The sequence below is a fragment of the Macrobrachium nipponense genome, chromosome 10, assembly GCF_015104395.2.
Source record: "Macrobrachium nipponense isolate FS-2020 chromosome 10, ASM1510439v2, whole genome shotgun sequence".
Taxonomy (NCBI): domain Eukaryota; kingdom Metazoa; phylum Arthropoda; class Malacostraca; order Decapoda; family Palaemonidae; genus Macrobrachium; species Macrobrachium nipponense.
In genome coordinates, this window is record NC_087204.1 from 47040503 (window position 1) to 47068464 (window position 27962).

A 27962-nucleotide genomic window follows, 5' to 3' on the forward strand; every position below is an offset into this window, starting at 1 on the left:
TTTTTTTTTTCTTTTTTTTTTCCAGATCCTGTTACTTGTCCGGATGCCCATAGAATCCCTCAAGTTAATGGACTTTAAGAGCTCACGTATGGCAGATTTTTTTCTTCTTGATCTAAAAAAAGAAATTAACCAGAAACTCTTCAGAATATGTAATTAAAATCCACGGAGAAACCGTAAATTTAGTTTGAGATAAAAACAGAAAGGTAAAAGGCACATCATAAATCTTAACAATGTTGGCATAAAAAAAAAAAAGTAGAATTGCAGTGCATGCTAGTTCAGGATCTGCTAGAAGAACAAACATAATTCTTTTACCGAACCCATTTGATTTTACTTCGACTATTCTGGAACGATCGGTTACACTTTTTCCCACTTCTTTAGATAAATCTATACGTATATCATTTGTGTGAAGTAGCTACCGTGAACACGAGTTTACGGTGTCTTCAAACCTGTTTGCACTCCACCCCTCCCTGTTATATAAACAATCTTTAAAAAAAACACGCATGCATTGCTGTGAAAAAAAGTAATAATAATAAGCACTTATTCGTCAATTTATTTATATGAAATCTTTCCATTAGAAAGCTGTCGCTTAGTCTTCAGCATCAAAGCAGACTTCCTGCCGTACGTTTAGCCCGTACGTGTGGATACGTGCTTTATGTTTGATATATTTACTTATTATCTTTACCGGGTTCTCCTTGCTAAGATAAGATGATTAGAAGGAACATGTGGCGAAGAAATGTATAAAATAAAGCAAAATGAGCAAAACGTAGGTGTCCAGGACCTGATTTACTACGTCTTAAGAAAGTGTTTATTAGGTATATAAGCAATTTAATGATTATTACTTTTCTAGTCCAAGATACAACTATAGTTTGAAAAGCAGAATGGTATGAGACCGACGACCACAATTGGGAAAGCATTCCAACACAGAAAAGGAAATTGACAAGGAAAGAATGAACGTTGAAAGAGAAATAGATAAGTAAAACAAATACGGTACGTAAAAATCTAAACAAACGGACAAAAGTAACATAGGTAAAGTGAATATGACAAATACCAAACTGTGAAATGAAACTCACATCAGCCTGCCCAACAAGCAAGTTCTAAAGGTACGTTGATTTAGCTATAGGATTACGAAGACCATTCCACAATTTATTCGTAATAGGAGTGAAACTTCTAGTAAGCGTTGCGGTATTGAACCCTAGAGAAGAAAAGGCAAATATTAAAATTAATTGCATCTTTAGTTATACGTGGTGGATAGTATAGTTTGCAGGATTTGAATGCAAAGAATAGGCAGAATTATACAATAATGCATTATTCACAAGTTGAATTATCTCTATGAAGAGATGCAGCTACCGCAATTAGATGGGATCGATGCGAAGGCCAAAACGCATTTTATGAAAAGTATTGAACCAAGGACGCTACCCCATGGGAGAGATTAAATTCCTGTAGTCACTATAAAGCCCATCAACAACTATTCTTGACAATCTATTCATTAAAACGTTCAGTAAAAATAGTAAGAAATTTTTCACCAACTACCAATTATTTAATTTTGAAAACAGTTGTGGTTAAGCCCCGCCATGCAAACTTCATGGCCAGGATCCAGACATTTCTTTAAAACCGACAATTGAACTGTAGAGTGTTTATAGTCTATGCCTAGAGACGCTACGCTAACAGACATTGAGGAACTTTAGATAATTTCGCAGTTATAGCAATTGGCAAGTAATGAACAGGGCTAGAGCTACTTCAGGTACATTTACCTAATGGATTAACATTATCTGTTCTCAAACAAGTGCAAAGCGAACGCCTTCTGGCTAACTTACGAAAAATTACAGACAGCTTGGGAGTGGTAAGCAGCAGCTTTCACACAAGAAAAGCTAAAGGATAAATACCATTTGCGTCACGCCTCCGTCAGCCTCAAGGCTGAGTAAAATATTTTCGATTTCACGGAACGGAAAAGGTAAACAAGTCAGTTTACCTTCAAGAAAATAGGAATGAAGCATATTGAAATTCTTATTGGAGTTCTAACTGCCAAGCTTATCAGCCAAAAGCGTTGCATTTTGCTTTGAACTGTGAGTGACAGAACTTCCTAGTTCGACAAGAGAAAGTGTCTAGTCTGCAATAAAGAAAATTGCAAAATTAAAAGTAGCCCACCATTTATACTCCTGAGTTGTACCATAAAGGGGTTTAATTTATAGTAAGATGGTATTCATATTTATCTGAAACATCTTACAAATAAAGCTGACGGTTGGACTATGTATGTACGTGTGTGTGTATGTTCACTATAGACAGCTAAACTACTGGAATAAATTAAACCAAAGTTGGGTAATTTATGTATATTTTATCGGGTAGGGTTTTACAGGGTGACGTTTTGATCTGGATATTCGGCCATGCTAACTTCTTTATTATTATTCATTGAGAATTAAGAAGGCATTATGCTGATAGAACTTTTCACGAGGATTCCAAATATGCTCTTACTTTTCTTCTGCGATGAATAATAACAATGGCATAGAGGATGGTGTTTGCTGGGTATTATTTTGATCCGAATGTCCGGCCATGTCAACTTCTTTAATATTAGTTGTAGAGAAAAAAAGAAAACGTTATCCTGACAGACCTTTTCACGAGGATTCAAAATATTCTCTTGCTTTTCTTCTCGATGAAAAATAACAAAGATATTACGGTTCAAACAGTACCGGCCTACGGTTGACCGCCGCCAGGCTCCTCTGGCTAGTAAACTATATAAGCCCCTTTTCTTTCAAGTAAATGTATGTACCATCATCATTGAACTAGGCTTTGGTTTTTTATATGGTAATAGAACAATGAGAAAGCATTCGCCTATTTATTATGTTTAAAAAATGTCATTTAAAGGGATTGTAGACCCAGCTTCCTTATACAAACTCAGAAGTAAAAGGACATTCCAAATTCCCATTCCTGTCTGTTTGAGATTTATTAGGGACAGATTATTTAGTTTTAACAGTTAAAGAAACTTAAGAAGAAAGGTCGGTAGTCTCAATTGGAGGGTCCATACTATTGGTTATAACACCAGAGGAGCCAGAGATGCTATATAAGAAATTGCCAGATTTGCACATGGCCTCATCTCTAGGATAGATTCAAAAGTGAAGTCTTTTATAAAGGCTTACATCATGGCAATCATCAGTATGATAAACAGAATTCTTTCACTTCCTAAGAAGTTCACATAGAATAGCATATATACAATACTTACACAACACACACACATAAAATTATATATATATACACACACACACACAAATGCACAAAAGGCTCATCAGTAGTGTGTTGAAGCCCTTATACACTTCTTATCTTGCAAGCACTGTTGTACTTCCTGGACATTTAGATCCACCACCTATAAACCGCCTCTGAATTGCACTTTCATTTGCATTCAACATCCTCAGTTCATGCATAAAGGCAAGTTTGCTTAGCCCCTTTATATATTGGTTTCCACAGACAGTTAAAGTTTTCTTAATCTTTGGACACTCCCTGCTACATTTTTCGCTTCATTTCCGTAGATTTACCTCTTCGCTCATCTATTACATTCAAATTTAAATGTCTGTAAGCATCGAGGTCTTCTGTTCCTCAGGAATCCACATTAACCCGCTGCGAACTTAGGAGGCTCACAAACTTCGTCTGCAGCACAGCACAATCTGGCCAGTTAAGGACATGCCAATGTATTTCTCCTTTGGTTTGCTTTTATTTTTCTTTTGATAATGCTGGTTTTTTGTTTCATTTTGAAAAAGACAGAATGACGTGTTGGAGCTCGTACAACAAGTTTCAGCAGGTCACGTCATCAACAGCTCAAGGATTTGTAATAAAGGTTAAAGGGTTAAGGTTCATTGCTCCGCCGTCGTGCTTCTCATACATTCATAATCGTACTCTTTCTCACATTTATTTTCAACTTCCTCCTCTTGCAAATGAATTCAAATTCTTTTAGTGGTTTATTTTTTTACCTCCTCTTCACTATACCCAGTTGCCTTCCATTTTTATCTTTTCTGTCACTTCTTTCATAGGTGGACTGAAAGAGCCTCACTGTGTATATGAAAACCTCATCTCAACCGTACTACAGCAAATCAGTCACACTCCCGTCTACATACGCGAAGCATCTATTGAGAACATCAGTAAAGCCACCACGTGCCTCTATTTATTCTGTCTTGAGATTTTCCCCAAACCCCATATTGCTCTTCGCCTGTCTGTCTTTCGGTCATTTGTCTTAGTTTTTCAATCAGAAACCTACAATACACCCTCATATTTATTTACCTTTGTGAAAAAAAAAATATTCACTTCGCTTATTCCTTTGGAACCTTTTCATTGTTCAATTTCCTTTATATCCCACTTTGGCTTTAAACATGGTCGACCTAACACTAACCCCTTATTATATCATTCAGCCCAACCCCTTTTCTGTACTCAAAGAAAAGAAGAAAAAAAATGTGAAAATCTCACTCCATTGTTGCATGGCTGCATTCACTACAGAACGCATCTCTTAAATATGCGTCTTTTATTTCTTAAATTCACTTGTCCATTTAACTTTCTCTCTCCATCCCTCTTCCGTATAAAACAGTCTGTTAACCACCTTAACTTCCTCGTTCACCTGCCTTTTGAGATTATTAATTCCCGTCCTTTTCTCTCATTTTGACTGCCTCATACGCCCTCCTTTTCTGTCGTGGAACTGTTCCTCAGATATTTTTTTTTCATTCCATTACTAAACTTCTCTCTTCATCAACTCATCACTTGCTGATTTTCTCTTTTCGTACCCTTTTTATCTGGAAACACTGCCTGTGCTTTTTTCATCTTCCTATCCGCCATAACACGTAAACACTGCCGAGTACCCCTATCATCCACTCTCAGTCAACTCCTTCAACCCACATATTGTTATCTCTAACCCATATTTTATGCATTATATGGTCTTCTAACTCTCTTCAAATCAAACTTATCTTAATTTCATTTCCAGCCACATTTTCAACCCTATCTAGTATACAGGTTCTATAAGTCTTACCTTTTTTTTCAACCAGGATATGAATAGTTACACCAACAGTTCATCCTCGTCTCACTTTGTACATAAATGATAGCAGTACGCCTTTATCTCATAGAGGAGTGTTTCACTGGCTGTTAATCTTCCAGTTTTAACAGTTTTTTTTTTTTTTTTATCAACAGGAACGAACTAGATTTTTCAGGAAATATGTTTAAATACAATTTTTTTACCCTCACTCTCGTAACAGGAGCGCGTACTTTGTGTCTTAAGAAATTTATTGCATTGCATAAACATCTTGGTAAACATTAAATATACTTAAGCAGAATATAAATTTTACTTATTATGTATTCAGAGAAATACTGTGCAACACGCGTGTTAGAAATACAGAGATACTAATGAAAAGAGGTATCGTAAACAAATTTCTGTTACACTGACATTGATAAAGGTTATCTATCGAGATATGTTCTCCCTCTCTCTCTCTCTATCTCTCCTAATTGTCAATTTGTTGTATGTCTATTCAATTTCGTTCTTTGTAATGAAAGTGATATATCAAGAGTAATTCATCTCCTTTATAACAGGGATTTACTGATAGGTGATATTAGCTCTTTCCGATCGCTTCCCCCACCACTCTCTCTCTCCTCTCTCTCTCTCTTCTCTCTCTCTCTCTCTCTCTCTCTCTCTCTCCTTCCTTGCTAAAGGTTATCTATCAATTTGGAATTAAAGTTATTTGAGAGGAGAAGACGGATATACACACATCACGCGCACTTGTACACTTATATAAGTAACGCCCATGAAGCACCCTTTTGAAAAATGTTTAAATCCTCTTTCTATTGTTGTAAACGACATATTTTTTCAAGTGGTGTTTATTTGATTACGGACATTGCATATTCCTTTGTGCTAAAGCTGCGTTATCGGGGAGTCTTTTCCCTCTCTTTCCTGGAGATATGGCTAGAATTTCTCTCTCTGATCAAGTTGTATTGTCAAGTAAGTGTTTTTATTCTTTAAGTAAAACGACAAATGAGCAAGATAAAAGGTTGCTGCTCATCAAATCAGGGTATAATTAGAAGATAACGATTTCATCGTACCAAAAGTACAGTCTTGCGATTTGAATATGCTAGCGGTACTTCAACTATTTTAAGAGTACCTTAACAGATAAATTGTCATCAGATTATCGAGAGTATAATTTAATTTATATGAAGATAAAGATTTGCAATGCATTGATATATATATATATGATATATATATATATATATATATATATATATATATATATATATATATATATATATATATATATACTTATCACATCACCGTGATTCATATAAATCATTCGAGCTACAAATGTCCTTTAATATCTAATTCGCTATACCTCGGAATTGATATATTTTCATATATGTACCGAGGGGGAATTTTTAGTTGATAATAATTTTCGTCCCCCCATGGGATCGAACCACCGTCCAGTTGGACGGGAAACGAAATCAGAAACGGACAGTGACGCACGAGTGAACGAAATAGAAACGGACAGTGACGCTACCGAGTCTAGCAGACTCGGTAGCGTCACTGTCCGTTTCTGATTTCGTTTCCCGTCCAACTGGGCGGTGGTTCGATCCCAAGGGGGGACGAAATTATTATCAACTAAAAATTCCCCCTTGGTACATATATGAAAATATATCAATTCCGAGGTATAGCGAATTAGATATTAAAGGACATTTGTAGCTCGAATGATATATTATATATATATATATATATATATATATATATATATATAGATATATATATATATATATATTATATATATATATATATATGCACACACATACACACACACTAGCTGACCAACCCGGCACTGCCTGGTAAAACTGAATGACAAGTGATAAACTCTCTCTCTCTCTCTCTCTCTCTCTCTCTCTCTCTCTCTCTCTCCTGCCAAAACCCCCTCTACTCTCTCTTGAACTTCCTCTCCTTACTGTGTCTCTCTCACTCTCTCCCCTTTTTGTTAAGATAGCTGCTTCAGTTATATTGCCAAGCATGTTTGACAATCTATATTTCACCACTTCTCACCCCCATTCCTATTGCGGCAGAACTTGAACTTGAAAGGCATCTGAAGTGTCACTATTCATCTCAGTGACCTCAAGAACTATGGATTAGACACTATTATCAGTAGTATTCCGTTATTTTTACATGTGACCAACTTCCCAAACCTCCTTCCTATCAGGGTTGAACTTAGTCTTAAAGGGAGTGTTACTATTCATGGATTAGACATCAATATCTGTCGTTTTTGGCTATTTTTACATGTCACCCCTTCCCAACCCCTACTCACACCACCCTTCCTTGAACTTAAAGGGCATAAGGAGTGTCACTATTAATCTCAGTGATTTCGAATACTATGGATTCAACACTAACATCTGTCATTTTTGGGTTTTTTATGTGTCACCTCCTTCCTACTCCTTCACACCTCTGCCTTCCTATCATGGCTGAACATGGAATTAAAGGTCATCGGGAACATCACTATTCATCTCAGCAGCCTCAAAAACTATGGATTTGACACTAATATCTGTAGTTCTTAGTTATTTTTATGTGTCACCCCTTACTACCCCTTCTCATCCCACCTTCCTATCACGGCTGAACTTGGACTCAGAGGGCATTGGGAGTGTTACTACTCATCTCAGCAACCTCAAGAACTACTGGTTAGACACTAATATCTGTCTTTTTCAGTTATTTTTACATGTGACCCCCCTTACTACACACAGCCCCCCTTCCTCATCGGGGCTGAACTTGAACTTAAAGACCATTGGGATTGTCACTACAGTGACTTCAAAAACTATGGATTAGACACTATTATCTGTTGTTTTCGGTTATATTTACATGTCACCCCATTGCCACCCGCGTCTCGCCCCACCCTCTTATATGGGCTGAACTTGGACTTGACGGACATTGGGAGTGTCACTGTTCATCTCAGCCACCTTGAAAATTATGGATTAGACACCAATACCTGTCGTTTTCAGTTATTCTTATGTTTCACACCTTTTCCACCCTCCTCCCACACAACCTTCCCCCACCTTTGGTGCCAGTGATGTTTTATCCCCACAGTATTCTTTTCCAGATGGTAAGTCATATGTATGCCTAGTTTGGTTGAAATTACTCAATGCGTTTCAAAGTGCATGTGGCACATGCACAGACACATTATATATATATATATATATATATATATATATATATATATATATATATATATAGATATAGATATAGATATATTACAATTTTGGGTGGGGACAAACATATCAATGTATGGTCATTTGTAGGATTTCTGATTTCCAAGAGCATGTATGATATAAACTAATGTATAGCAGCAACAAGATGATTGTATAGGATCATGGTAAAAGATCGGTGTGGGCTGAATCCTCTACTTCGTATTCCAGACCACTAAGGATGATCATGTAGATAGAAAACTCTTGCTTTGGCACTCCAATCTCAATATTGACGTTTCATTGAAAGTTTTTCACCTCTCCTTTTTATGGCTTTTTTATGACTGATGGTGTGTTACTAAAAAGCATGAAATAAAACTGAAAATGGAGCATGTTCATCATTTCTTGGCCGTAGGCCGATACGCTAGGGCGAGTTTAATAGCCTTAATAAACACGAATGAGTTAATAGTCTTAAAACATGGGTATTGCAGGGTCAGATGGTTTTAAGAGTTGTTAGTTTAACGTTAGCGTGGGTAATTTGGACAAGGTAAACTGAAGCCTTTCTTTGTATTTATCTGTTTTATATTATATTTTTTCTCCAGTAAGTATGATATTATATAGTTGTTTTGTTAAGCAGTTTTAATATTTTATAGTAGATCATAATTATATAAATAGCATTAATCTTCCTTTGTGCCAGCGTTCTATTGATTCTACTAAAACTCTTACAAAAAATAAGTTATTTGGGGTTAAAAAGCTGACTTGCAAGGAAAATCGTCAACTAGCGAAAAGGGTAGAAGCACTTCTATCAATTGTTTCCGATACTAATCCTAAACTAAGCTGTGGCATCGTCAAATCACCTACTGCAAATGATGTCTTTGATGATCACAAGGGTCTCACATATTCATAAAATGAAATCTACATTGCTCCAAATTTTCAACCTCTGCTATACATTAGTTGGTCATGGCAAAGTTGCGTGCATATATAATACTTTTATGTAACGTTGGGTTATATAATTTTTTCTTCTTTAAATTGAATCATTTTTCTCATTTACTGGCATGTAATATCATTCTTGGAAACTGAAACCTCATCTGTGTGGATCACTTGTTCTAACGTCATTATATAAGGTTGTCAAGAATTTCCAGCTTTTGAAACCCTTCCAACTAAAACCAGTTGGCGATTAGTAGATGCTGTTCTTCTTCGGATGTCTTCGCATACTTGAGTATTTTTTTTTTTTTTTTTTTTTTTTTTTTTTTGCTAACCGCAGCTGTTGACCTGGATACTTGTCTTTTACGACACAAAAATGTAAAATGGCTACTTTGTTAAAGGTAAAAATAAACATCTGATAGCCATAAAAGGTTAACTTGAGTGATTCCCCTGTATCCTTAGCAGCCTCTTTACAACGTTAATTTTTTCCATTCTACGGGACGTCTCAATAGTTACGAAATATTCATTATAGAGTATTTAAAAATAGATTACTTGGAAAACTGCATCTGCCCTCAAATAAGCAGAAGTAAATGGCAGACGAGTGATATAGTAGTTGTAATGCCATATCCTGTAATGACTGAAGGACAGCCTGTGAATTAATGTTATATAAAACATGGAATGATAACTGCAATAAAATAATTACATGTTGCTTGTAATGACAATATAGTACATTTAGCGAGTGTATTTTCATTTTATACATATATATACAAATACATATATTACTGTTTTTTGCTCAGTGTAGTTAAGCTATGCTGGGTCGGCATGTAAATAACAAACAACGCTGATAATTAAGTCCTTTGAGGAATTGGTTCGTAGGGTAAGAGGTCGGCATCCTTATCCCATATAACTTTCTGAAAACTGAGAGGATAACAGCTTTCGAGCAATCCCTCTAAAATTAATACGTGCACATACACATATATGTGTGTGTATATATATATATATATATATATATATATATATATATATATATATATATATATATATATATATATTGGTTCAATCCGGTCACGTAGTTCCCCCGTCTATAGCGAACATACACATATAGGCTGCATACATACATAGTCCGACCGTCAGCTATATATATATATATATATATATATATATATAATATATATATATATATATATATATATATATATATATATATAAAGCTGACGGTCGGACCATGTATGTATGCAGCCTATATGTGTATGTTCGCTATAGACGGGGGAACTACGTGACCGGATTGAACCAAAGTCGGACCCTATTTATAGATTTATTGAGACCGTGCTAACTTCTTTCGTAGAGAGAAAAAAAAAGCTTTATTCCCACAGAACTTCTCACGAGGATTCCAGATATGCTCTTACTTGTCTTACTTGTGTTAAGTATTCCTATCGGATTCAGATTCTGTACATAGAATCGAAATCAACCATGGCCATGGAGAGGCCATGAATCAACCCTCTTGTGCTATGTTAACTGTTTGGTAAGTTTGTATCACTTGGTTGTTATTGATAGTTTTGCCCCTTAAACACACTAGACTTTTTCGTACTCACAAATAGATGACATTTATTGTACCTGAACCGATTTGTAAATAACCTTTAATTAAGAATAAGTGAATGGACATAGCCCGCCTAGCAGATTCACGCTAGAACAATTGGGTTACTTGACCTTGTCTAGACGTTTTTATTTGATGTCAAATTTTTCTGCGTAAATTTAGTATTTAAAGAAAAATATGTTTAACTTTTGTGCATCATTTTTAGTACTTAGGTTTTGGAAAGTCAGTGATTGCTTTTATTTTCTCTGGTAGGGGATTAATGCCGTCTGGGCTTACTTGATGTCCCAGGAATTCCACCCTTTTCTTTGCCTATTTGCATTTGTCTTCCCTTACTATGAGTCCGTTGTATTTAAGTACTTGCAGTACCCTTTTGACATCCTTAAGATGCTGCTTGAGCTTGGGGCTAAAAATGATTATGTCATCAATGTGGCCCACACAGAATGGAAGGTTGCCTAGCAGTTCGTCCATAAGTCTTTGGAATGTTGCCCCGGTGTTGCAGAGGTCGAAACAGCTGTAGTTGAATGTGTTGGTGCCAAAGGGGGTGATGATCACAGTCTTTTCTATATCTTCTTTCACTATTGGAACATGGAAGTATCCATTCAGCAGGTCTATTTTGGTGAAGATCTTTGCTCAGTTCAGCTGGTTTGCTATGTCTCCTATGTTAGGCTTCGTTTTGACATTAAGTCGCCAGTAATCTCCACACAGGTGCCATGTTCCGTCTGGTTTTGGTACTATGTGAAGGGGGGATGCCCATGGGCTGGTGGCTTTTTGGCATATTCCTGCATCTTCCATTTCCTTGAACACTTGTTTGGTGTAGGCAAGCTTCCCTGCGGTTAAGTGTGTGAAGCATGAGTGGATTGGGGGCTTTCCATTTGTATGTGGAGCTGGGTGTTGTGTTTTGCTGGTTTGGTTAAGTCATGTTGCAGGTCATCTTTTAAAACCTATTGGTAGTCTGGTAGAAGTTGGCGTATTTCTGGCAGTGGCTGTTGCGATGGGGTCTGTTTGTCATCTCTGTTGTTGCAGTGACAGTGTGGTGGTGAGTTGTTTGCACAGCTGTAGATGAGATGATATAGGAGTTGTTTTCGGGATCGATTGTTTTGATGCTATGTCCACTAGCAGGTTGTGTGCTTTTTGGAAGTCTGCTACTATAAGTGCTATCGTCGCATCTGCTGTGATGATGGTCCAATTGTAGTCTTTCCTGTTGAATGACACATTCATATCCCACTTCCCATGAATCTTGAGAGATGTTTTACTGGTGATGGATGCATGGAGGTTGGTGGGTGGGCAGGGTTGAGTCATTCATGCTGGCTGGCTGGCATAAATGATTTGCATGCCCCGTTTTCAATGAGGAATTCTGTCTATGACCTTTTATCCTTGGCGAAGAAACATATGAAGCCCTTCCATCCGTATCTGGAAGAAAGACAGTAGTAAGCGGGACAGCTTCTCATACGAAGCAGCTGGCCTGCTCACCACTGATGTTTAGTTCCACTACCTTGTTGCATGTTTTTTGAAAACAGGCAGGTTTTGTCACATTTGCTGGCCTTCTTCCCATATCTCCAGTGGGAGTAGCACATTCCCTCTGGTGGGTCGCCTTTCTTCTTCCTGGTCTTCCCCTTGATGAATTGTTCGGGGAAATTCTGTTTGTGGATGGGGGCAGCTGGTCTCTATAGGTCGCTGTTGGATTCAAGTGTCGGTTGACTGCTGTAACCGTTGTGCTGCTGCTGTTGTTGGTGGCTGGGAGGGCTCTGCAGTCTTGTGGGCCTTGTGTACTGCATTGACCAATTTAAAGAATTCCTCAATGGACATAATGGAAGCATTGGGGATGACCACCACTGTTTGGTGTGTAATTTTGTAAGGAGGACCTTTACAAGGTCTAGGGTTGACTCAAGTTGGTCATCTGCAGCGGGCAGCGTTATGAGCAGCCACAACTGCTTGTGGACATGCAATGGCTGCTCGTCTCCTATGGCTGTTCCCACGTTGTTCAGGAATTTCTTGGCTCTTAGGAAGGGTGGCAAGCTCTTCCTTCAGTAATATGTAAGTGATTGGTTTGAAGTTCTGCGAGCCATGCTGCAACTTGCTTGAAAACGTCGTCTGGCAGGCATTTGAGGACGGCATCTGCTTTCCTTGCCGAGGAGGTAATTTTCTTGGATTGGAAGATTGTCTCCACCATGAATAACTGATGGTGTTGCTGGAGAGACTGGCATCGTTGGGGCTGGCTGGGCTGGTCATCTCCATGGTCATCAATGTAGTAAAAGAGTGAGTAAGAAGCTGCGTCTATAAACTTGCTGATATATTCAGACAACAAACAGATGGGTCAATAGCTCTTGCGAGCAGAAATGTAGTGCCTAACACGAGGCAAACAAAACAGAGGTCACAATACAATCACCTGTGTTTGTTGAAGGATGGAAAGATATATATATATATAAATCGATATACCCAACTTGGAAGTTTCATAGGAACTGATAAAATGCTTAGTGTCATGAATTACTTTATCAGTATTCATAATTTAATCCGGATGTTTCGGGTCTAGTATGTGTTTATTTAGTAACAACATTTGTATCTCTGCACGGTATGAAGAAGGCGGGATCTTCTTTAGTATTATAGACAAATTATATTGACGACGAAGATATTTCAATGGTTGAAGGAACGTACACCAAATAAGGTTAAAAACTACACGCACCTGGACTCTATTTTTTCAAATTGATAAACTCACAGATCCGGTTATTATGGCGAAGTGAAGTAGCCTCCCATGAAGATGAAGTGGTAAGCTCAGCGACCAGATGTCAAAATTAATGGATTAAATCTAAGTTATTTTGCAATGCTGAATTTTTCTTGAGAAACAAACGACAATCTCTTAACTTGAGATACTAGGTTTGAAAAGTAATTAAGGTCTACATGTATTTTTTTTAAAGAAAGAGTAGCGTGTCGTAAAAAAAATTGTACCCAATATTCTATACCTATAAATTCGAAAATGGAAGGAAAGATTATTAGCTAAAGGTTATCTTTTAGAGATTCAGTTATTAGCTGTAATATCCTGTTGCATAATTGAATGACAAATTAATGAAGCTTGGAAATACATCTTGTTTATTAGTTGATGGTTGCATTTTAATAAAAATTCTGGTTTAGTTGGTTGTATCCCCTGACTTGGTGTATCGGAGCCTTCAGAACTCCTCAGTTTCTTTTGGCCATTAAAGTTTTTCGTAACATACTAACAGTTATATTTAGATCCTTTCTGGATAAATGTTTGAGGATTTAGTTTCTCCTCTTAAACATTAGACGGGGACGGATATGTCTTGACTGTTGATGGCAATAATAATGAATGCATAGAGCCAGCCACTCTGTGAACATCTTACGGGATTTTTTTGTTTAAATAAACCCAATCAGTAACGAGCAATAAAAAGTAAAGATTTCTGTAACTGAGTGATCTTACCATCTTTAAGCGATTCTTCAAAGGCAAGTCAGGAACACAAATAAAGAAAAAGAACAATGGAAAGAAAAAAAAATTTTTTTCGGCGCCAGAGGATGAGTAATGCACTGTTTACCCTTGACAAAAGAAGTGAACCATTTCAATTTAATATAAGTCGAAGAAAATTGAATATAATGCTATTTAACAATATTGTTGAAATGCGTAGTATAAAGAGCGCATAACCAAAATGTCTATAGTTTGTGAGAAAAAATATATATATACGTGCTGCAGGTACATGGAAGATCTTACGGCCGCCATTGTCAGTCAAGGTCGAAAGGGACACGTTGAGTGAGAGACAGAGTCCATCTGGAAATAAATGTAACTGCCACGAGAATGTTTTATAGTTTTAAGAAATGTCGGAGAAGTGTTAGTCAGTGTCACGGGTTGAGAACGGCTTTGAAATAATGCCAAGGTCATCAGGCATCTGGGAAAACAAAGAATCGATGTTAAACGTTTCTTTGCGTTCAATTATTTTTCACTGCGTTTCGTGCCGTATTAAATACCAATGGTTATAAGTATGGTGGGAAAAGCGTCGTGGTTTTTATACTGAAATTACTCTTTTAAATTCTGAATAAGCTTTATCCGCGAACGATACTAGTTTCCATATAAAATGTAAATGAACATAATGTTCCGGTGAACTCAAATTTTACCCATGAATGCATTGGACCACATTTAGGCCAAGATATTTGAAAAGAACGTAACCTTGAATACGGGAAGCTGTCATGGTAAATGAAAGTTGACGTTTAGTGCCGTTTCCTGTTCCTTTATAGAACCATTTGAACTGAAAATTAAATATTCTCGATAGGATAAGCACGTAAAAAGCCTCACATTTTGCTAAAATCCACAGAAATTGGAGTGTATATCATGCCATATTACGACATCAAAGGGGAAAATGTCAAAGAGAGATCAGGGATCTAGTAATAATAATTCCAAATAAAGTTCATAATAAACAAAGAACATATTTATCATCGGATACATATGAGGAAAAAACCCGGGTAGGTATATGCCCAAAAATAAAGGTCACTAATGTCACATACAATTGGTTAGCGTTGCATGATTGATTCCATGTGTCAATTCGATAAACACGAACGAATGCAGGGGAAATACTTACGGAATATTGAAAGCAATTTTAAATGAATTAAGCAAAGGCTGTCTTAATAATAAAATGTCTCATTTTTAATTTATTAAGGAGATGATATATGTAGCAACCAGTGTAATAGAAATGGTATAAGGTAAATATACGTATGCCGAAGCTAATCTGCTACAGACATCAGATACTACCTAATTTGAGGGTCTCTCAAAATACTTTTTTTGTTATATTGCATTATAGTTCATGAAGTTTTCGGCTGAGTTATTAAAGGGGAAACTACCCATGAAATCAGTTGTAAAATCTTAGTTAATTATTATAAAAGAAAATTAGAATATCTTCTTCCGAGCGGTTCGTGACAGGCGTTGAAAATTTGTTTCTGTAAACTTGGAATTTGTATGATTTTTATAAGCTAAACAGAACAACTTTGAGATGGAATTTTTTTTTTTTTTTTTTTTTTTTCTCAGGCTGCTGTTACCAAATCGTTTATGAGAAAAATTATATTGTACACGGTCTGTATGGTAATACAAAAACCACAACCATTGGAAATTTAAGTTGTGCCTAACCGTCAGATTTATAGTTTTATTGCATTCACTCGAGTTCTCTGCCGAGCTTTTAGCACTAGTAGAGCCAGCTATAATTCTGCCATTTTTTTTTTATTTCGGATACATATCAAGACGCCAACTGAAAGGTACGCCACGGTAAATCATTTTTTACCGTTTAGATGCAGTATCCCTTTAACAAAGGTACAACAGTTCTATATAGGTAATATTATTTCTTGTTGGGTCTATAATAATGGATACTGTTATAATGGAGGGAAACTGTCCCTTTGAAACACTGAGCCGGCGAACCTGATTTATAAACGTTTTCCCTTTTGGATTGATGGCATAAATCGAATTCAGTGATGCAAGAAAACTGTTCTGGTTCAGAGAGTTTCAAACCTCTGACCAGGTGATTGACCTTTAAGAAGTTTTGCTAATTATGCGGTGATATCGAACAGCGAAAGGATTTTAAGTCAATCTTAAACTTTTCTCAGATACTATATTTCTTCTGTCAAAGGTATTTATTCCTTCCCCAGTTGCGTGAGAGGGAGGGATGAGGGAGGGAGGCGGAAAGGTTGAAGAGAAGTCCTTTGGATTTCACGCGATGGAAGACGTATTGCATCAGTTGTTATTACGAAACTGTGCCTCTTCATCTGTACACATATTTCTGTTGCACATCGTAGAAAGCATAGAGGTTGGAAAAACAAATATTCATGACTATCCATAAGAATTTGACCGTCTTAAATGACTGATCGATAACTAAGATATATTTAGTTGGAATCTCAAACTTAGCGAATGGAATAGGCATTCCATTAGATTAATTTCATTTTGACTCATCAGGCTGTTATAATGAGAATGTTTGTAACTAATAGATAAGGATTCTTATCATCATATCGTGAAATGCTGCGTGAGTAATAGAGCTTCTTATCTAAGAATATCTATTTGGGAAAAGCAAGAGGACAACTTTACAGTTTCCATAAAATAAGCCTAATATAAAGTGGTAGCTAGCTCTTGTTATTACAGAGTAAGTTAAAATTGGTATATGGCACTTATATTATCACAGCTGATAAACACGATATACGGCTGATAATCTCTTGCAACATAAACAAAAAATGAATGCGCGGCCAAAGGTTGTAAAATCACGCTTGAAAGTCAGGGCAGACAGGGAAGAAATACCACGTATGAATAACGATTGAAATATTTTACACAAAAACATTCGTGGTTTATCACATTCGTAACTCTCAGATTAAGCAAACAGTATCAAACTTACTTACCTGTATATAGCACGATGATTTACATTGTTGTGTTTGTCGCACAGCTGCTTGGTATCCCATAGAACACTGCAGAATAACATAAAGGCTAAGTTGTAACGTATACATTTTCCCACGAGACTTCATGACTTAGAGCACAAGACCGCGGAAAATAGCGCGTCACCTTTCTTACACGATTCACCAACAACTGACTGAGTCTGTCAGACTGACTGCGTCTCACGCAAGATTGTACTCTGGGGCAGGTAGCCTACCCCGAAAAAAAGAAAAAAAGAAAGCGAGAGAGAGAGAGAAAAAAAAAGGCAGGTAGCTCAGCGACTTGCGACTGGCTGGAAACAGCACCACTACACCCACCAGCCAACCAGCGTGCCCGAACCCCAGCAAGAACCCACCACTGCTTATCGTCCCCCGACATCACACCATTACCTCAGTCGCCAGTTTATTTTATCTAATGCTTCCCTTCCCATCCCATCCGTCTCTGAAATCAGAAATGAAGGATATATATATATATATATATATATATATATATATATATATATATATATATATATATATATATATATATATATATACGAATGAATCCTTTACATTCTACATGAATGAATCCTATATATTAAATACGGATGAATAATTTTTATTGTGTTAATTTCATACGAATGAATAATTTATATTGCGTTAATTATGTACGAATGAATAATTTATAGTGTTAATGTTCAGCGCCAGTTTTGTAGTTGATAATCGCCGTAACAATTTATTAAAGAATAGTTCCACGTTTATATTTTTTATTGGGGGCTTACGGTAGGTTTTTATTTGTCTGTTTACTTTTTCCTACGTTAATCTGTTTCCCGTAATATAGTGTGGCGCCGAAGAAAAATACAAGACATTGGTCGCTGCCACATTCATACTTGAAATGTTTTTGTTGATGTGGCCCACGTGCCAAAAACTTGTGCAGCATTACGCAGTTCATAATCATACACAGAAGGCTCATCAATAGTGCATCAAACCCCTTACACAGTCATTCATATCTTGCAAACACTTATTTCCCACAATTCATTTCCAATACCTCTTTGTATCCACTTACCCAGTATTTTCTAGGTCGTCCTCTCTCTCTCTCTTCATAACACACTGGATCATGCACTCTTCTCACTAATCTCTTGTTCTCCCATTCTTTTCACCTGGTCGAACCATCTAATAATACTCTGATCAGTTCTGTCACTGGTGCTGAACTTTTTGTCACTTCTTTTTATCTTGAATACTCCCATCTTCAATCTGTATCCCACGTGAACTACGCAAACAAAATATATTTACAGCTTTATTTCATTTATATTCAACGACACTTCAACTGCATTTTGCATTTCGGAGAACTGCACCAACAATTCCTTCATATATATTCCAACCTTGACTTCTACAGACAGCCAGTTTCCCCAAGACCTTTTGTGCACATCATGCTACAGTTGCACTTCACTATTTGCTGACTCTCCATCGTAGTACAGCCAGAAATCGATGTAAATCAGCTGATTTTGTTTTTTCACCTTCTACATCAATATTTATTGCTCTACCTCCTTGTTTTCCATTTAACCTCGCATAAACTGTGCATGGAATTCATGGCCTCAACAGTTTTTTTTTTTTACTTGTATTCAACATCCACTTTTTCCTTCCATAAATGAGAATTGGTGACTGAATTTTTTCTCCGTACATTCCAACCTTCCATAGACATTTATCTTTTACACTCATTTCTTTCTTCCTTCCCTTAAGAATTTTATGACACTTCATCTCGTATCCTACCACCATCATCCAGTCTATACATCAACTATCCTCATAACCGTATTCATGCTCACATTTCTCTTTAGCATCCTCTTCTCGCAAACGTTTGGGATCCTTTGAATAACATCATGTTTCTCTTCATTTTCACAACCAGAATTTTATTATATATAAGCTACAAATATCAGATTTTCAAGATTCCATTAATGACCCGTGTTCTTATCTTACATCTTTGCGCTTACATCTGCTGCCATTGTGCTGGATTCATTTTTATACAAAACCAGTCATTCTCTTAGTGAAATTTCTAACGGATGGGATGTTTCATTTCCGTCATAAAGATTTTTTAACTGTCTTCCATAGTTTATGTATCCATATCAAACATCATCAGCATTTTCCATATTTCCTCTGTATCCTTTCAATTTTAGTTTTTTCTAGGTCAGTGTAGCCACAGTCAGGCTTTCCTTTTGCTTTCAAACTTCTCATATGAGTGTTTTCTAACAAACACTTGATTAAACCCGCTCCGGTCTTGGGGCCTCTGGGAGAAGACATCCGTGTCTCTCATACTATAGGTATCGAGGGCTTCTCAACAGAAGCCCTCCCCAAAACTGTGCATATCTTTGTAATAACTAGATATAGTGTCCCCAGAATTTATCCAATCCATAGCCTGTTTTCTCTACTTGACATCTGTAAATCAAAGAAAAGCTTTCTCCCCCCAGTCAATCCATAATGTACCCCTAAAATAATATTCAAAACTATGCCAAAAACTCTGCTTCTTTCTGGCGAGACTAGCTCATTTCTCCTGCGAGTTTCCCAGGTCAAAGTCACCTCTCGCTACTTCTGACTGGCTTCATTTCCACTCACGCGTTTGTAACGCTGTCACCAAGTCGCCCTACATCCCTAAATTTAATTAAGGAGTAATTGGAATTGGAATTCCAGTCCTTCAAGTATTAATCTTAGCATCTGTAAGGGACAAAGCAAAGACATCACCTGAGCATTGATTTAAGAACTGATTGGGAATTAGAATGTAAGAAGTTCACAAAATTTGAAAGCAGATGAAAAGGAAAAAGTTTGATCCAATGTCTTTTTCAATAGTGTCCAGATCTCTGCATGACCAGAACTGTAAAGGTAGCATTCTTCCATAACACTGAAATAAAATAATGTTTATTGCACTGAAACATCCTTTTCTTTATGGGGACAATGTTAAACAGTTAAGGTATTCTCAATGAACTGATGAGTTGCCGCTTGTTAGGGTCAAGTTATACTCCACAAGACAATTACAACTACTGTAGTCCTTGTGGATATCAGTCACTAGTTGGAGTTCACCTGTTTTAAGGAAATGATGCCATACGCAACATAGTCCTTGTTCTGAGAGCCTAACAGAAAGAAAAATGCAGCAGATAAGTAGAAAAATACTTCAGTTTGTGATACAAGTATGAAATTTGTGGCAAGTGCTCATTTTGACCCCCTCTTTTGACAAATGTGGGTGTCCACACAAAATTTCAATATGACTGCCACTTTTCAAGATGGCTGCTAGTTGTCTCGATTTCTAACAGTTCTAGTAAGTCATTGTTGAAATAAATACAACAGTCATTATTCAGATTATTTCTTCATAGGCAGAAGAGTTAATTGTAGATATCACAGAGCTCCTACTACTATATTTACTATTTTGATAATGATGGCTTACAAAATGGCCGCGATGAAACATTTTGCTTGATAACTTTGCAACTAAGAAAGATAGAGTCATGAAATTTTTACCTATGCCTACATTTATGAGGCCAGAGAATCTGTTTCTAGCATTATCAATAGTACATCTTGGAGAGGGACTCCATAATGCTACTGAAAAGTATACAAGCACAAAACTATAATGAAGTATGATATCAAAGTTTTGCATGTATGTTTGAGCACTGTCTCAGTGTCTTTCTCTAGGCCTGAAATGAATGCAAGATTTTAAAGATGCATGGTGTACCCACTAGTGTGATGAAATTCTCATTCAGATGTATCTGATGCATCATTTGCAACATTCTAGTTACACCTCACATTATGGTTGCACTTCACATTTGCAGCTACACAAAGCTGTGCATGTAAGCCCAACCCTGTAGCATTAGCACCTGCTATGGCAACCAGACTTGCAGCAACATTTTGTAAGATGTTCACAATGCATTGCAAGGGGGGAGTTGGCTGTCCAGAAGACTTTCCAGTCTTTGCCAATCTTTTCTCAACCCCAGTCAGCTGTACTCTCCAGAATTGCATGACCCCATACACAACCTGCCTGATATGCTGAATGTTTGGTGTGTTGAAGCTGAGCTTCTCTGGTTGGAGAGATGGTCTCAGCTGTCTGACAAATAAGTCAAGTCTGCCTCATCCACATTGTCAACATGAGGACCACAAACTTTTCCAGAATCTTCAAACCACCATCTTCGATGGTTGGTGGATACTTGCTGAGTTTAGAAAAAACTGGAGTGACATCTGGAAAAATGTCCCATGTCTTCCATTATGTTTTTTTTTCCTTTATCTCTAAAGGATGAGACCACATCACAACCTGTAAGTGCATGGCAGAATGGTATGCCTTTGGCCCTCTCTTGACCAACATTGTTGTACAGGTTCTGAATGCCAATTCATCGAAGGCTCTGTCCTTGGCCAAATGCACGCCACAGCTGCTGCAGACCCATGTTTTGCAGAGTTGGGAAGACACTCAGGCCAATGACAAGGACATTTGTGTCATTGGCTTTGACCATGGTAGACTTGCTCCCCTGTCCTGCAGCATATCTGGCATGGACAAAGATGTGGCTGTCTGCCTCCTCATTAGAACATTTGTCCAGTTCAAGTAGACCCACTTTGTGAGTGCTAAAGGTGAGTTTACGCTTGGCTTCACAGCACTCTTCATAAGTCACCTCTGCCATCATATGCCTGCCCACCTGGGGGACGTAACGTGCTGCACAGCACGTATTGCCTCTACACTATGTGAGTGCTGTGACTGGTAGCATTATTTTCCTGACAGCCCTGCACATCTCTATTGTTATATGATGTTAATTTTACCCACCATAAACATGGATGATGCTGATGATACTCAGTTAAACAATGGATCTCTTCTCGCTTCCATTCCATGGCGATTACAGTATAATAGAGAAATGGATGACAGGTGAAAGGTTACTAGTGATTTGTCATCGGCGTATTATCTGGGTTAGGCTTCAGCCATCAAGCTTGCCTTGATGAGTTAGTGGTGCCTTGTGAGTCCCAATGAGCAGTCCAGTAGGCGGGGCTAACAAGAATTTGGGAGGAGTTGGTGATGAGTCTTATGTTTGCAGTGTGCAGTGACCTAGTGTAAACTCACTTAAGTGCTTGGTCACAATAACCAAGTTTGGTGCAGACATCTGAGTGATCTTGTCTGCCAGGATGTGGCACAGCTCTGACTTATTGTCATTATGCCTCAATAAGTTTTGCCAGTTTGAAGGAATGATGTTCTTTTCTGTCACCTTGCATTTTTCCCCATGTCCCCTTTTGGACTTTGTGTCTGCTTTCAGACTTGTTGAACTATACACACCAAAGACAATATATATGCTGACTTGTACGCATTAGCAAAGGCACTAATTCTTGGCAGAAAGTCAAGGACTGCAAAATCTGCAAAAGTCTTAGATCTTTTCAGTGGCAGTGCATGGATCAAAGCTGAAACATCAGTGATGCTGTCATCTGCCTCTGGCTTTTGGTCCAGAAGTGAGATGTGTTTCTCAAGTGCAGAGATGAGTTGGGACTTCTGACAGTTGTAAATCTTTCCACCCTCACTCAAAGATGCAGGGAACAACTGATTCTCGTGCTTAAAGAATTCGTGCAGGTCGCATTCCTTGCTTTGACTGGAAATGAATAGCATGGAGAAAAGCTGACATACTTCTTTCAAATGTTTCTGTTTTGATGGTTCAGTAACAGGCTTATTTTGAGAAAAAAAAGTCAAGCCTGCTCTTTCTGATGGGCTTGTAGAATGATGTTAGATCATCATTGAAGCCTTTCAAAAATTCCATGTACTGGGACTTTCCTTTCTCTGAGTATAAACAAGCTCAGCTGAGCTAGGATGAGCTACATCTTCGGAGACTTTTGCAAACAAATCTGCACTGTGTTCCTGGAAAGGATTACCCAAGTCTTGCAGGACATGAGATCATTTTTTTACCCTTTCCAAGAATGTCTGCTGGGCATGTAGAGTCTGCTCATGGTGAAAACAAGTAATCACTAGCCTACTGAATCCTGAGATACAATTATTTAAGGTTGTTGGCTGCCACATTGAATGCCATCTGTCTTTATATATGTTATATGAAGTCTTCAACAGAAATACATTTTATTTTTGCTTGGTGACTGCCTAAAATGTTTATAACCAAAACAAGTGCATAAAAACATGACCAGAGGCACATGAGTCCCATGATAAAACCTTGACTAGCAGCCATTTTGAAATTTTGAGTGTACATTATATAGGATATATACCTGGAGTTGGAGTCTTGACACTAGTACTTCGAAGTTCAGTAGTCCTCCACCAGGCTGTGCTGCAAAGCCTTGTGGCCATTTTTAAAGGTCTGGTAACCCACAAATTGAACAGGGAATTAGTGCGATTGTGAATTTTATTGGTAATGTTTAATGAGTAAATGTTTAGCGAATTTTTTTGTTTAGTCAGTGAGTGTTGAATGAATGTTTATGAGCAAGTGTTTAGTGAATGTTTAGTTTAGGGTTTAGTGACTGTTATTGATTGTTTAGTGTGTAAGTATTCAGCGAAAGTTTACAGAGTGTTTAGTGAATGTTTTGTGAATGTTATTGAATTCTTATTGTGTAAGTATTCAGTGAATGTTTAGTGAGTCTTTAGGGGTTTAGTTAATTTTTTTAATATTAGTGAATGTTTATTATGTAAGTATTAAAGAGAATGTTTAGTGAGTGTTAATTGAATGTCTTTTGAATGTTAGTGTTCAGTGAATGTTTAGTGTGTAAGTATTCAGTGAATGTTATTGAATGTTTAGGGTTTAGTGAATGTTTAGTGGGTTAGTGTTTAGTGAGTGTTTAGCATTTAGTGAAGGTTTAGTGCATGTTAGTGTTAAGTGAATTTTTAATGTGTAAGTATTCAGTGAATGTTTACTGTATAAGCTTTAATTGAATGTTTAGTGACTGTTTAAAGGTTTAATGAATGTTTTGTGTATGTTAGTGTTTAGCGAATGTTTAGTCCATAAGCATTCGGTGAATATTTGGTGAGTGTTTAGGGTTTAGTGAATGTTTAGTGTGTGTTTAGTGAGTGTTTAGGGTTTTATAGAATGTTAGTGTTTAGTGAATGTTTAGTGTCCAAGTATTCAGTTAGTGTTTAGTGTTTAGGGTTTATGAATGTTAGGTGAAAGTTTGTATTTAGTGAGTGCTTAGTAAGTAGTCTGTGAATGTTTAGTGAGTGCTTAATGAATGTCTTGAGAATGTTAGTGTTTAGTGAATATTCAGTTTGTAGGTGTTTATTGAGTGTTTAATGAGTGATGAGTTGATGTTCATTCACTGTCCATTCACTGTCTAATGTTTAATGAGTTTAGGGGCTTAATGAACATTTAGGGTTTAGTGAGTATTTGGTGTTTAATGAGTGTTTAGAGTTTAGTTGGTATTTACTGTATAGAGTGCTTAGTGAATGTTTAATGAGTTTGGCATATAGTGAGTGCTTAGTGATTGTTTAGTGTTTAATGAATGTTTAGGATTAAGTGAGTGTTTAGTGAATGTTTACTGAGTTTGTGGTATAGTGATTATTTAGTTGGTGTTTAGTGTTTAATGAGTGTTTATTGAGCACTTAGTGTATAGTGAGTGTCTAGTCAGTGTTGAGTATTCAGTGACTGTTTAGTGTTATTGAGCATGAGTGTATGTTAAGTGTGAGTGTTTAGTGTTTAGTGATTGTGAATGTGTGTTAATTGCGAGTGTTTAGTGAGTGTGGATGTATAGTAAATGTTTGTTTAGTGAGTATGAGAGTATATTAAGTGTGAGTGTAAGTGTATTGTGAATGTTAGAGTATAGTTATAGTTATTGTACATTAAAGTTTAGTTAGTGCTTAGTGACTGCATGCAAAGAAAGTCCTGTAATTTATTGGAACCATTTACACTAGACACTGCTTAGATCCAAGAGCAGATGCTTAAGCCTTGACCGCAATGGTTGGAGTGCTTAGGCCAACCTATTTTTGTAAGGTAATTTTTGTCTGTGTAATTGGGTCCAGTAATAATAATAATAATAATCATACTATAATGGGCATAATGTCTGTCTGTCTGTCTGTCTGTCTGTCTGTCATTCAATCACGGCCAAACGGCTGGTCAGATGGGCATGAAACCTGGCAGGGTTATGGTGGGGACCCCTAAGATGGTTTGTAATGGGATTTCATCCAACCTACCCCCCTCCTTAGTAGAGGGTGGGGGTGAGATGGGATTCCCTGAAACGGAGCTGTTTCTGGCCGTGAAACGAGGCTGGTTATTCCCGTAGACTTAATTACTTTACAATTTTTCATACATAATTTCTGTACAATTTCCCTGGAGAAAGTCACGAATATTTCAGCTCGGACACAATAGAAGATGAAAATTATCATCAATATCCACAAGATTTTTTGAATAACTTAAATCAATCGGGACTGCCAGTGCACAAAATAATGTTGAAGAAGTACTGCCCGGTAATGTTGCTTCGGAATTTCGATCCTGCCAATTGCCATTGTAACGGAACGAGGTACACCGTTATGGAGCTAAACTCCCATGTCATCGAAGCAGTGATAGCAACGGGCCCTCACACCAGCAAACGTCTGTTCATCCCCCGGATTCATCTGATGCCTTCGGACAACCAGTTTCCGTTCCAGTTACGGCGCAGGCAGTTTCCCATCAACCTGGCCTTCTCATTCACTGCAAACAAGTCGCAGGGCCAGATTTTGGATCGTGTTGGTGTGTTTCTGCCGTCACCCATGTTCATGCTTGGCCAACTGTATGTGGCGATGAGCAGAGCAACTGACTCTGCCAACTTGAAATTAAGTTGTGGACAAACTGATAATATTGTGAACAAAGAGGTTCTGTAGTAGGTATGTATAAAAATTGCCCTCATTTTAATATTGCTGAACAAATAGTACATATAAATTTTTCACTTCTGCACCGGTATTTTATCACCCATCGTAGATGGGTCAGTTTGCTATAATAATAATAATCATACTATAATGGGTGTAATGTCTGTCTGTCATTCAATCACGGCCAAACGGCTGGTCAGATGAGCATGAAACCTGGCAGGGTTATGGTGGGGACCCCTAAGATGGTTTGTAATGGGATTTCATCCAACCTACCCCCCTCCTTTGTAGGGGGTGGGGGTGAGAAGGGATTACCTGAAACAGGGCTGTTTCTGGCCATGAAATGAGGCTGGTTATTCCCGTAGACTTAGTTACTTTACGATTTTTCATACATAATTTCTCTACAGCTTCCCCGAAGAAAGTCGCGAATATTTCAGCTCAGACACAATAGAAGATGAAAATTATCACCAATATCCGCAAGATTTTTTGAATAACTTAAATCCATCGAGGACTGGCCAGATGCACAAAACTAAACGTTTGAAAAAGTACTGCCCGGTAATGTTGCTTCGGAATTTCGATCCTGCCAATGGACATTGCAACGGAACGAGGTACACCGTTATGGAGCTAAACTCCCATGTCATCGAAGCAGTGATAGCAACGGGCCCTCACACTGGCAAATGTCTGTTCATCCCCCGTATTCCTCTGACGCCTTCGGACAACCAGTTTCCGTTCCAGTTACGGCGCAGGCAGTTTCCCATCAACCTGGCCTTCTCATTCACTGCAAAAAGTCGCAGGGCCAGACTTTGGATCGTGTTGGTGTGTTTCTGCCCTCACCCATGTTCACGCATGGCCAACTGTATGTGGCGATGAGCAGAGCAACTGACTCTGCCAACTTGAAATTAAGTTGTGGACAAACTGATAATATTGTGAACAAAGAGGTTCTGTAGTAGGTATGTATAAAAATCGCCCTTGTTTTAATATTGCTGAACAAATAGTATAAATTTTTCACTTCTGCACCGGTATTTTATAATCCATCGTAGATGGGTCAGTTTGCTATAATAATAATAATCATACTATAATGGGCGTAATGTCTGTCTGTCTGTCATTCAATCATGGCCAAACGGCTGGTCAGATGGCTTGAAACTTGGCAGGGTTATGGTGGGGACCCCTAAGATGGTTTGTAATGGGGTTTCATCCAACCTACCCCCCTCCTTTATAGGGGGTGGGGGTGAGAAGGGATTCCCTGAAACGGAGATGTTTCTGGGCGTGAAACGAGGCTAGTTATTCCCGTAGACTTAGTTATTTTACGAATTTTCATTCATAATCTCTGTACAACTTCCCCGGAGAAAGTCACGAATATTTCAGCTCGGACACAATAGAAGATGAAAATTATCATCAATATCCACAAGATTTTTTGAATAACTTGAATCCATCGGGACTGCCAGTGCACAAAATAATGTTGAAGAAGTACTGCCCGGTAATGTTGCTTCGGAATTTCGATCCTGCCAATTGCCATTGCAACGGAACGAGGTACACCGTTATGGAGCTAAACTCCCATGTCATCGAAGCAGTGATAGCAACGGGTCCTCACACCGGCAAACGTCTGTTCGTCATCCGGATTCCTCTGATGCCTTCGGACAACCAGTTTCCGTTCCAGTTACGGCGCAGGCAGTTTCCCATCAACCTGGCCTTCTCATTCACTGCAAACAAGTCGCAGGGCCAGACTTTGGATCGTGTTGGTGTGTTTCTGCCGTCACCCATGTTCATGCTTGGCCAACTGTATGTGGCGATGAGCAGAGCAACTGACTTTGCCAACTTGAAATTAAGTTGTGGACAAACTGATAATATTGTGAACAAAGAGGTTCTGTAGTAGGTATGTATAAAAATCGCCCTTATTTTAATATTGCTGAACAAATAGTACATATAAATTTTTCACTTCTGCACCGTTATTTTATCACCCATCGTAGGTGGGTAAGTTTGCTAGTAATAATAATAATAATAATAATAATAATAATAATAATAATAATACAATAGCTGTTTCAACGGCTTTTAATTTATATAGAATCTTCTCAATTCTTCTCATTATCTTCTTCTCGTCAGCATGTAGCTGGTGTATTAAGTTTCCTAAGGACATGT

General features: G+C 37.7%; 2 protein-coding genes across 2 annotated transcripts in view; one reads left to right on the top strand and one right to left on the bottom strand.

Annotated features, from left to right (window-relative positions):
• Positions 1–17348, bottom strand: part of LOC135223604 (uncharacterized) — a 227297-nt gene extending 209949 nt beyond the window's left edge. The window contains exon 1 of the mRNA XM_064262179.1: positions 17048–17348. Coding sequence (XP_064118249.1) covers positions 17048–17170 — 123 coding nt within the window. The 5' untranslated portion in view covers positions 17171–17348. The remainder of the gene's footprint in view (positions 1–17047) is intronic.
• The window catches only part of LOC135223605 (uncharacterized), a 910537-nt gene that overhangs the window by 823268 nt on the left and 59307 nt on the right, over positions 1–27962 (top strand). The window lies entirely within an intron of this gene.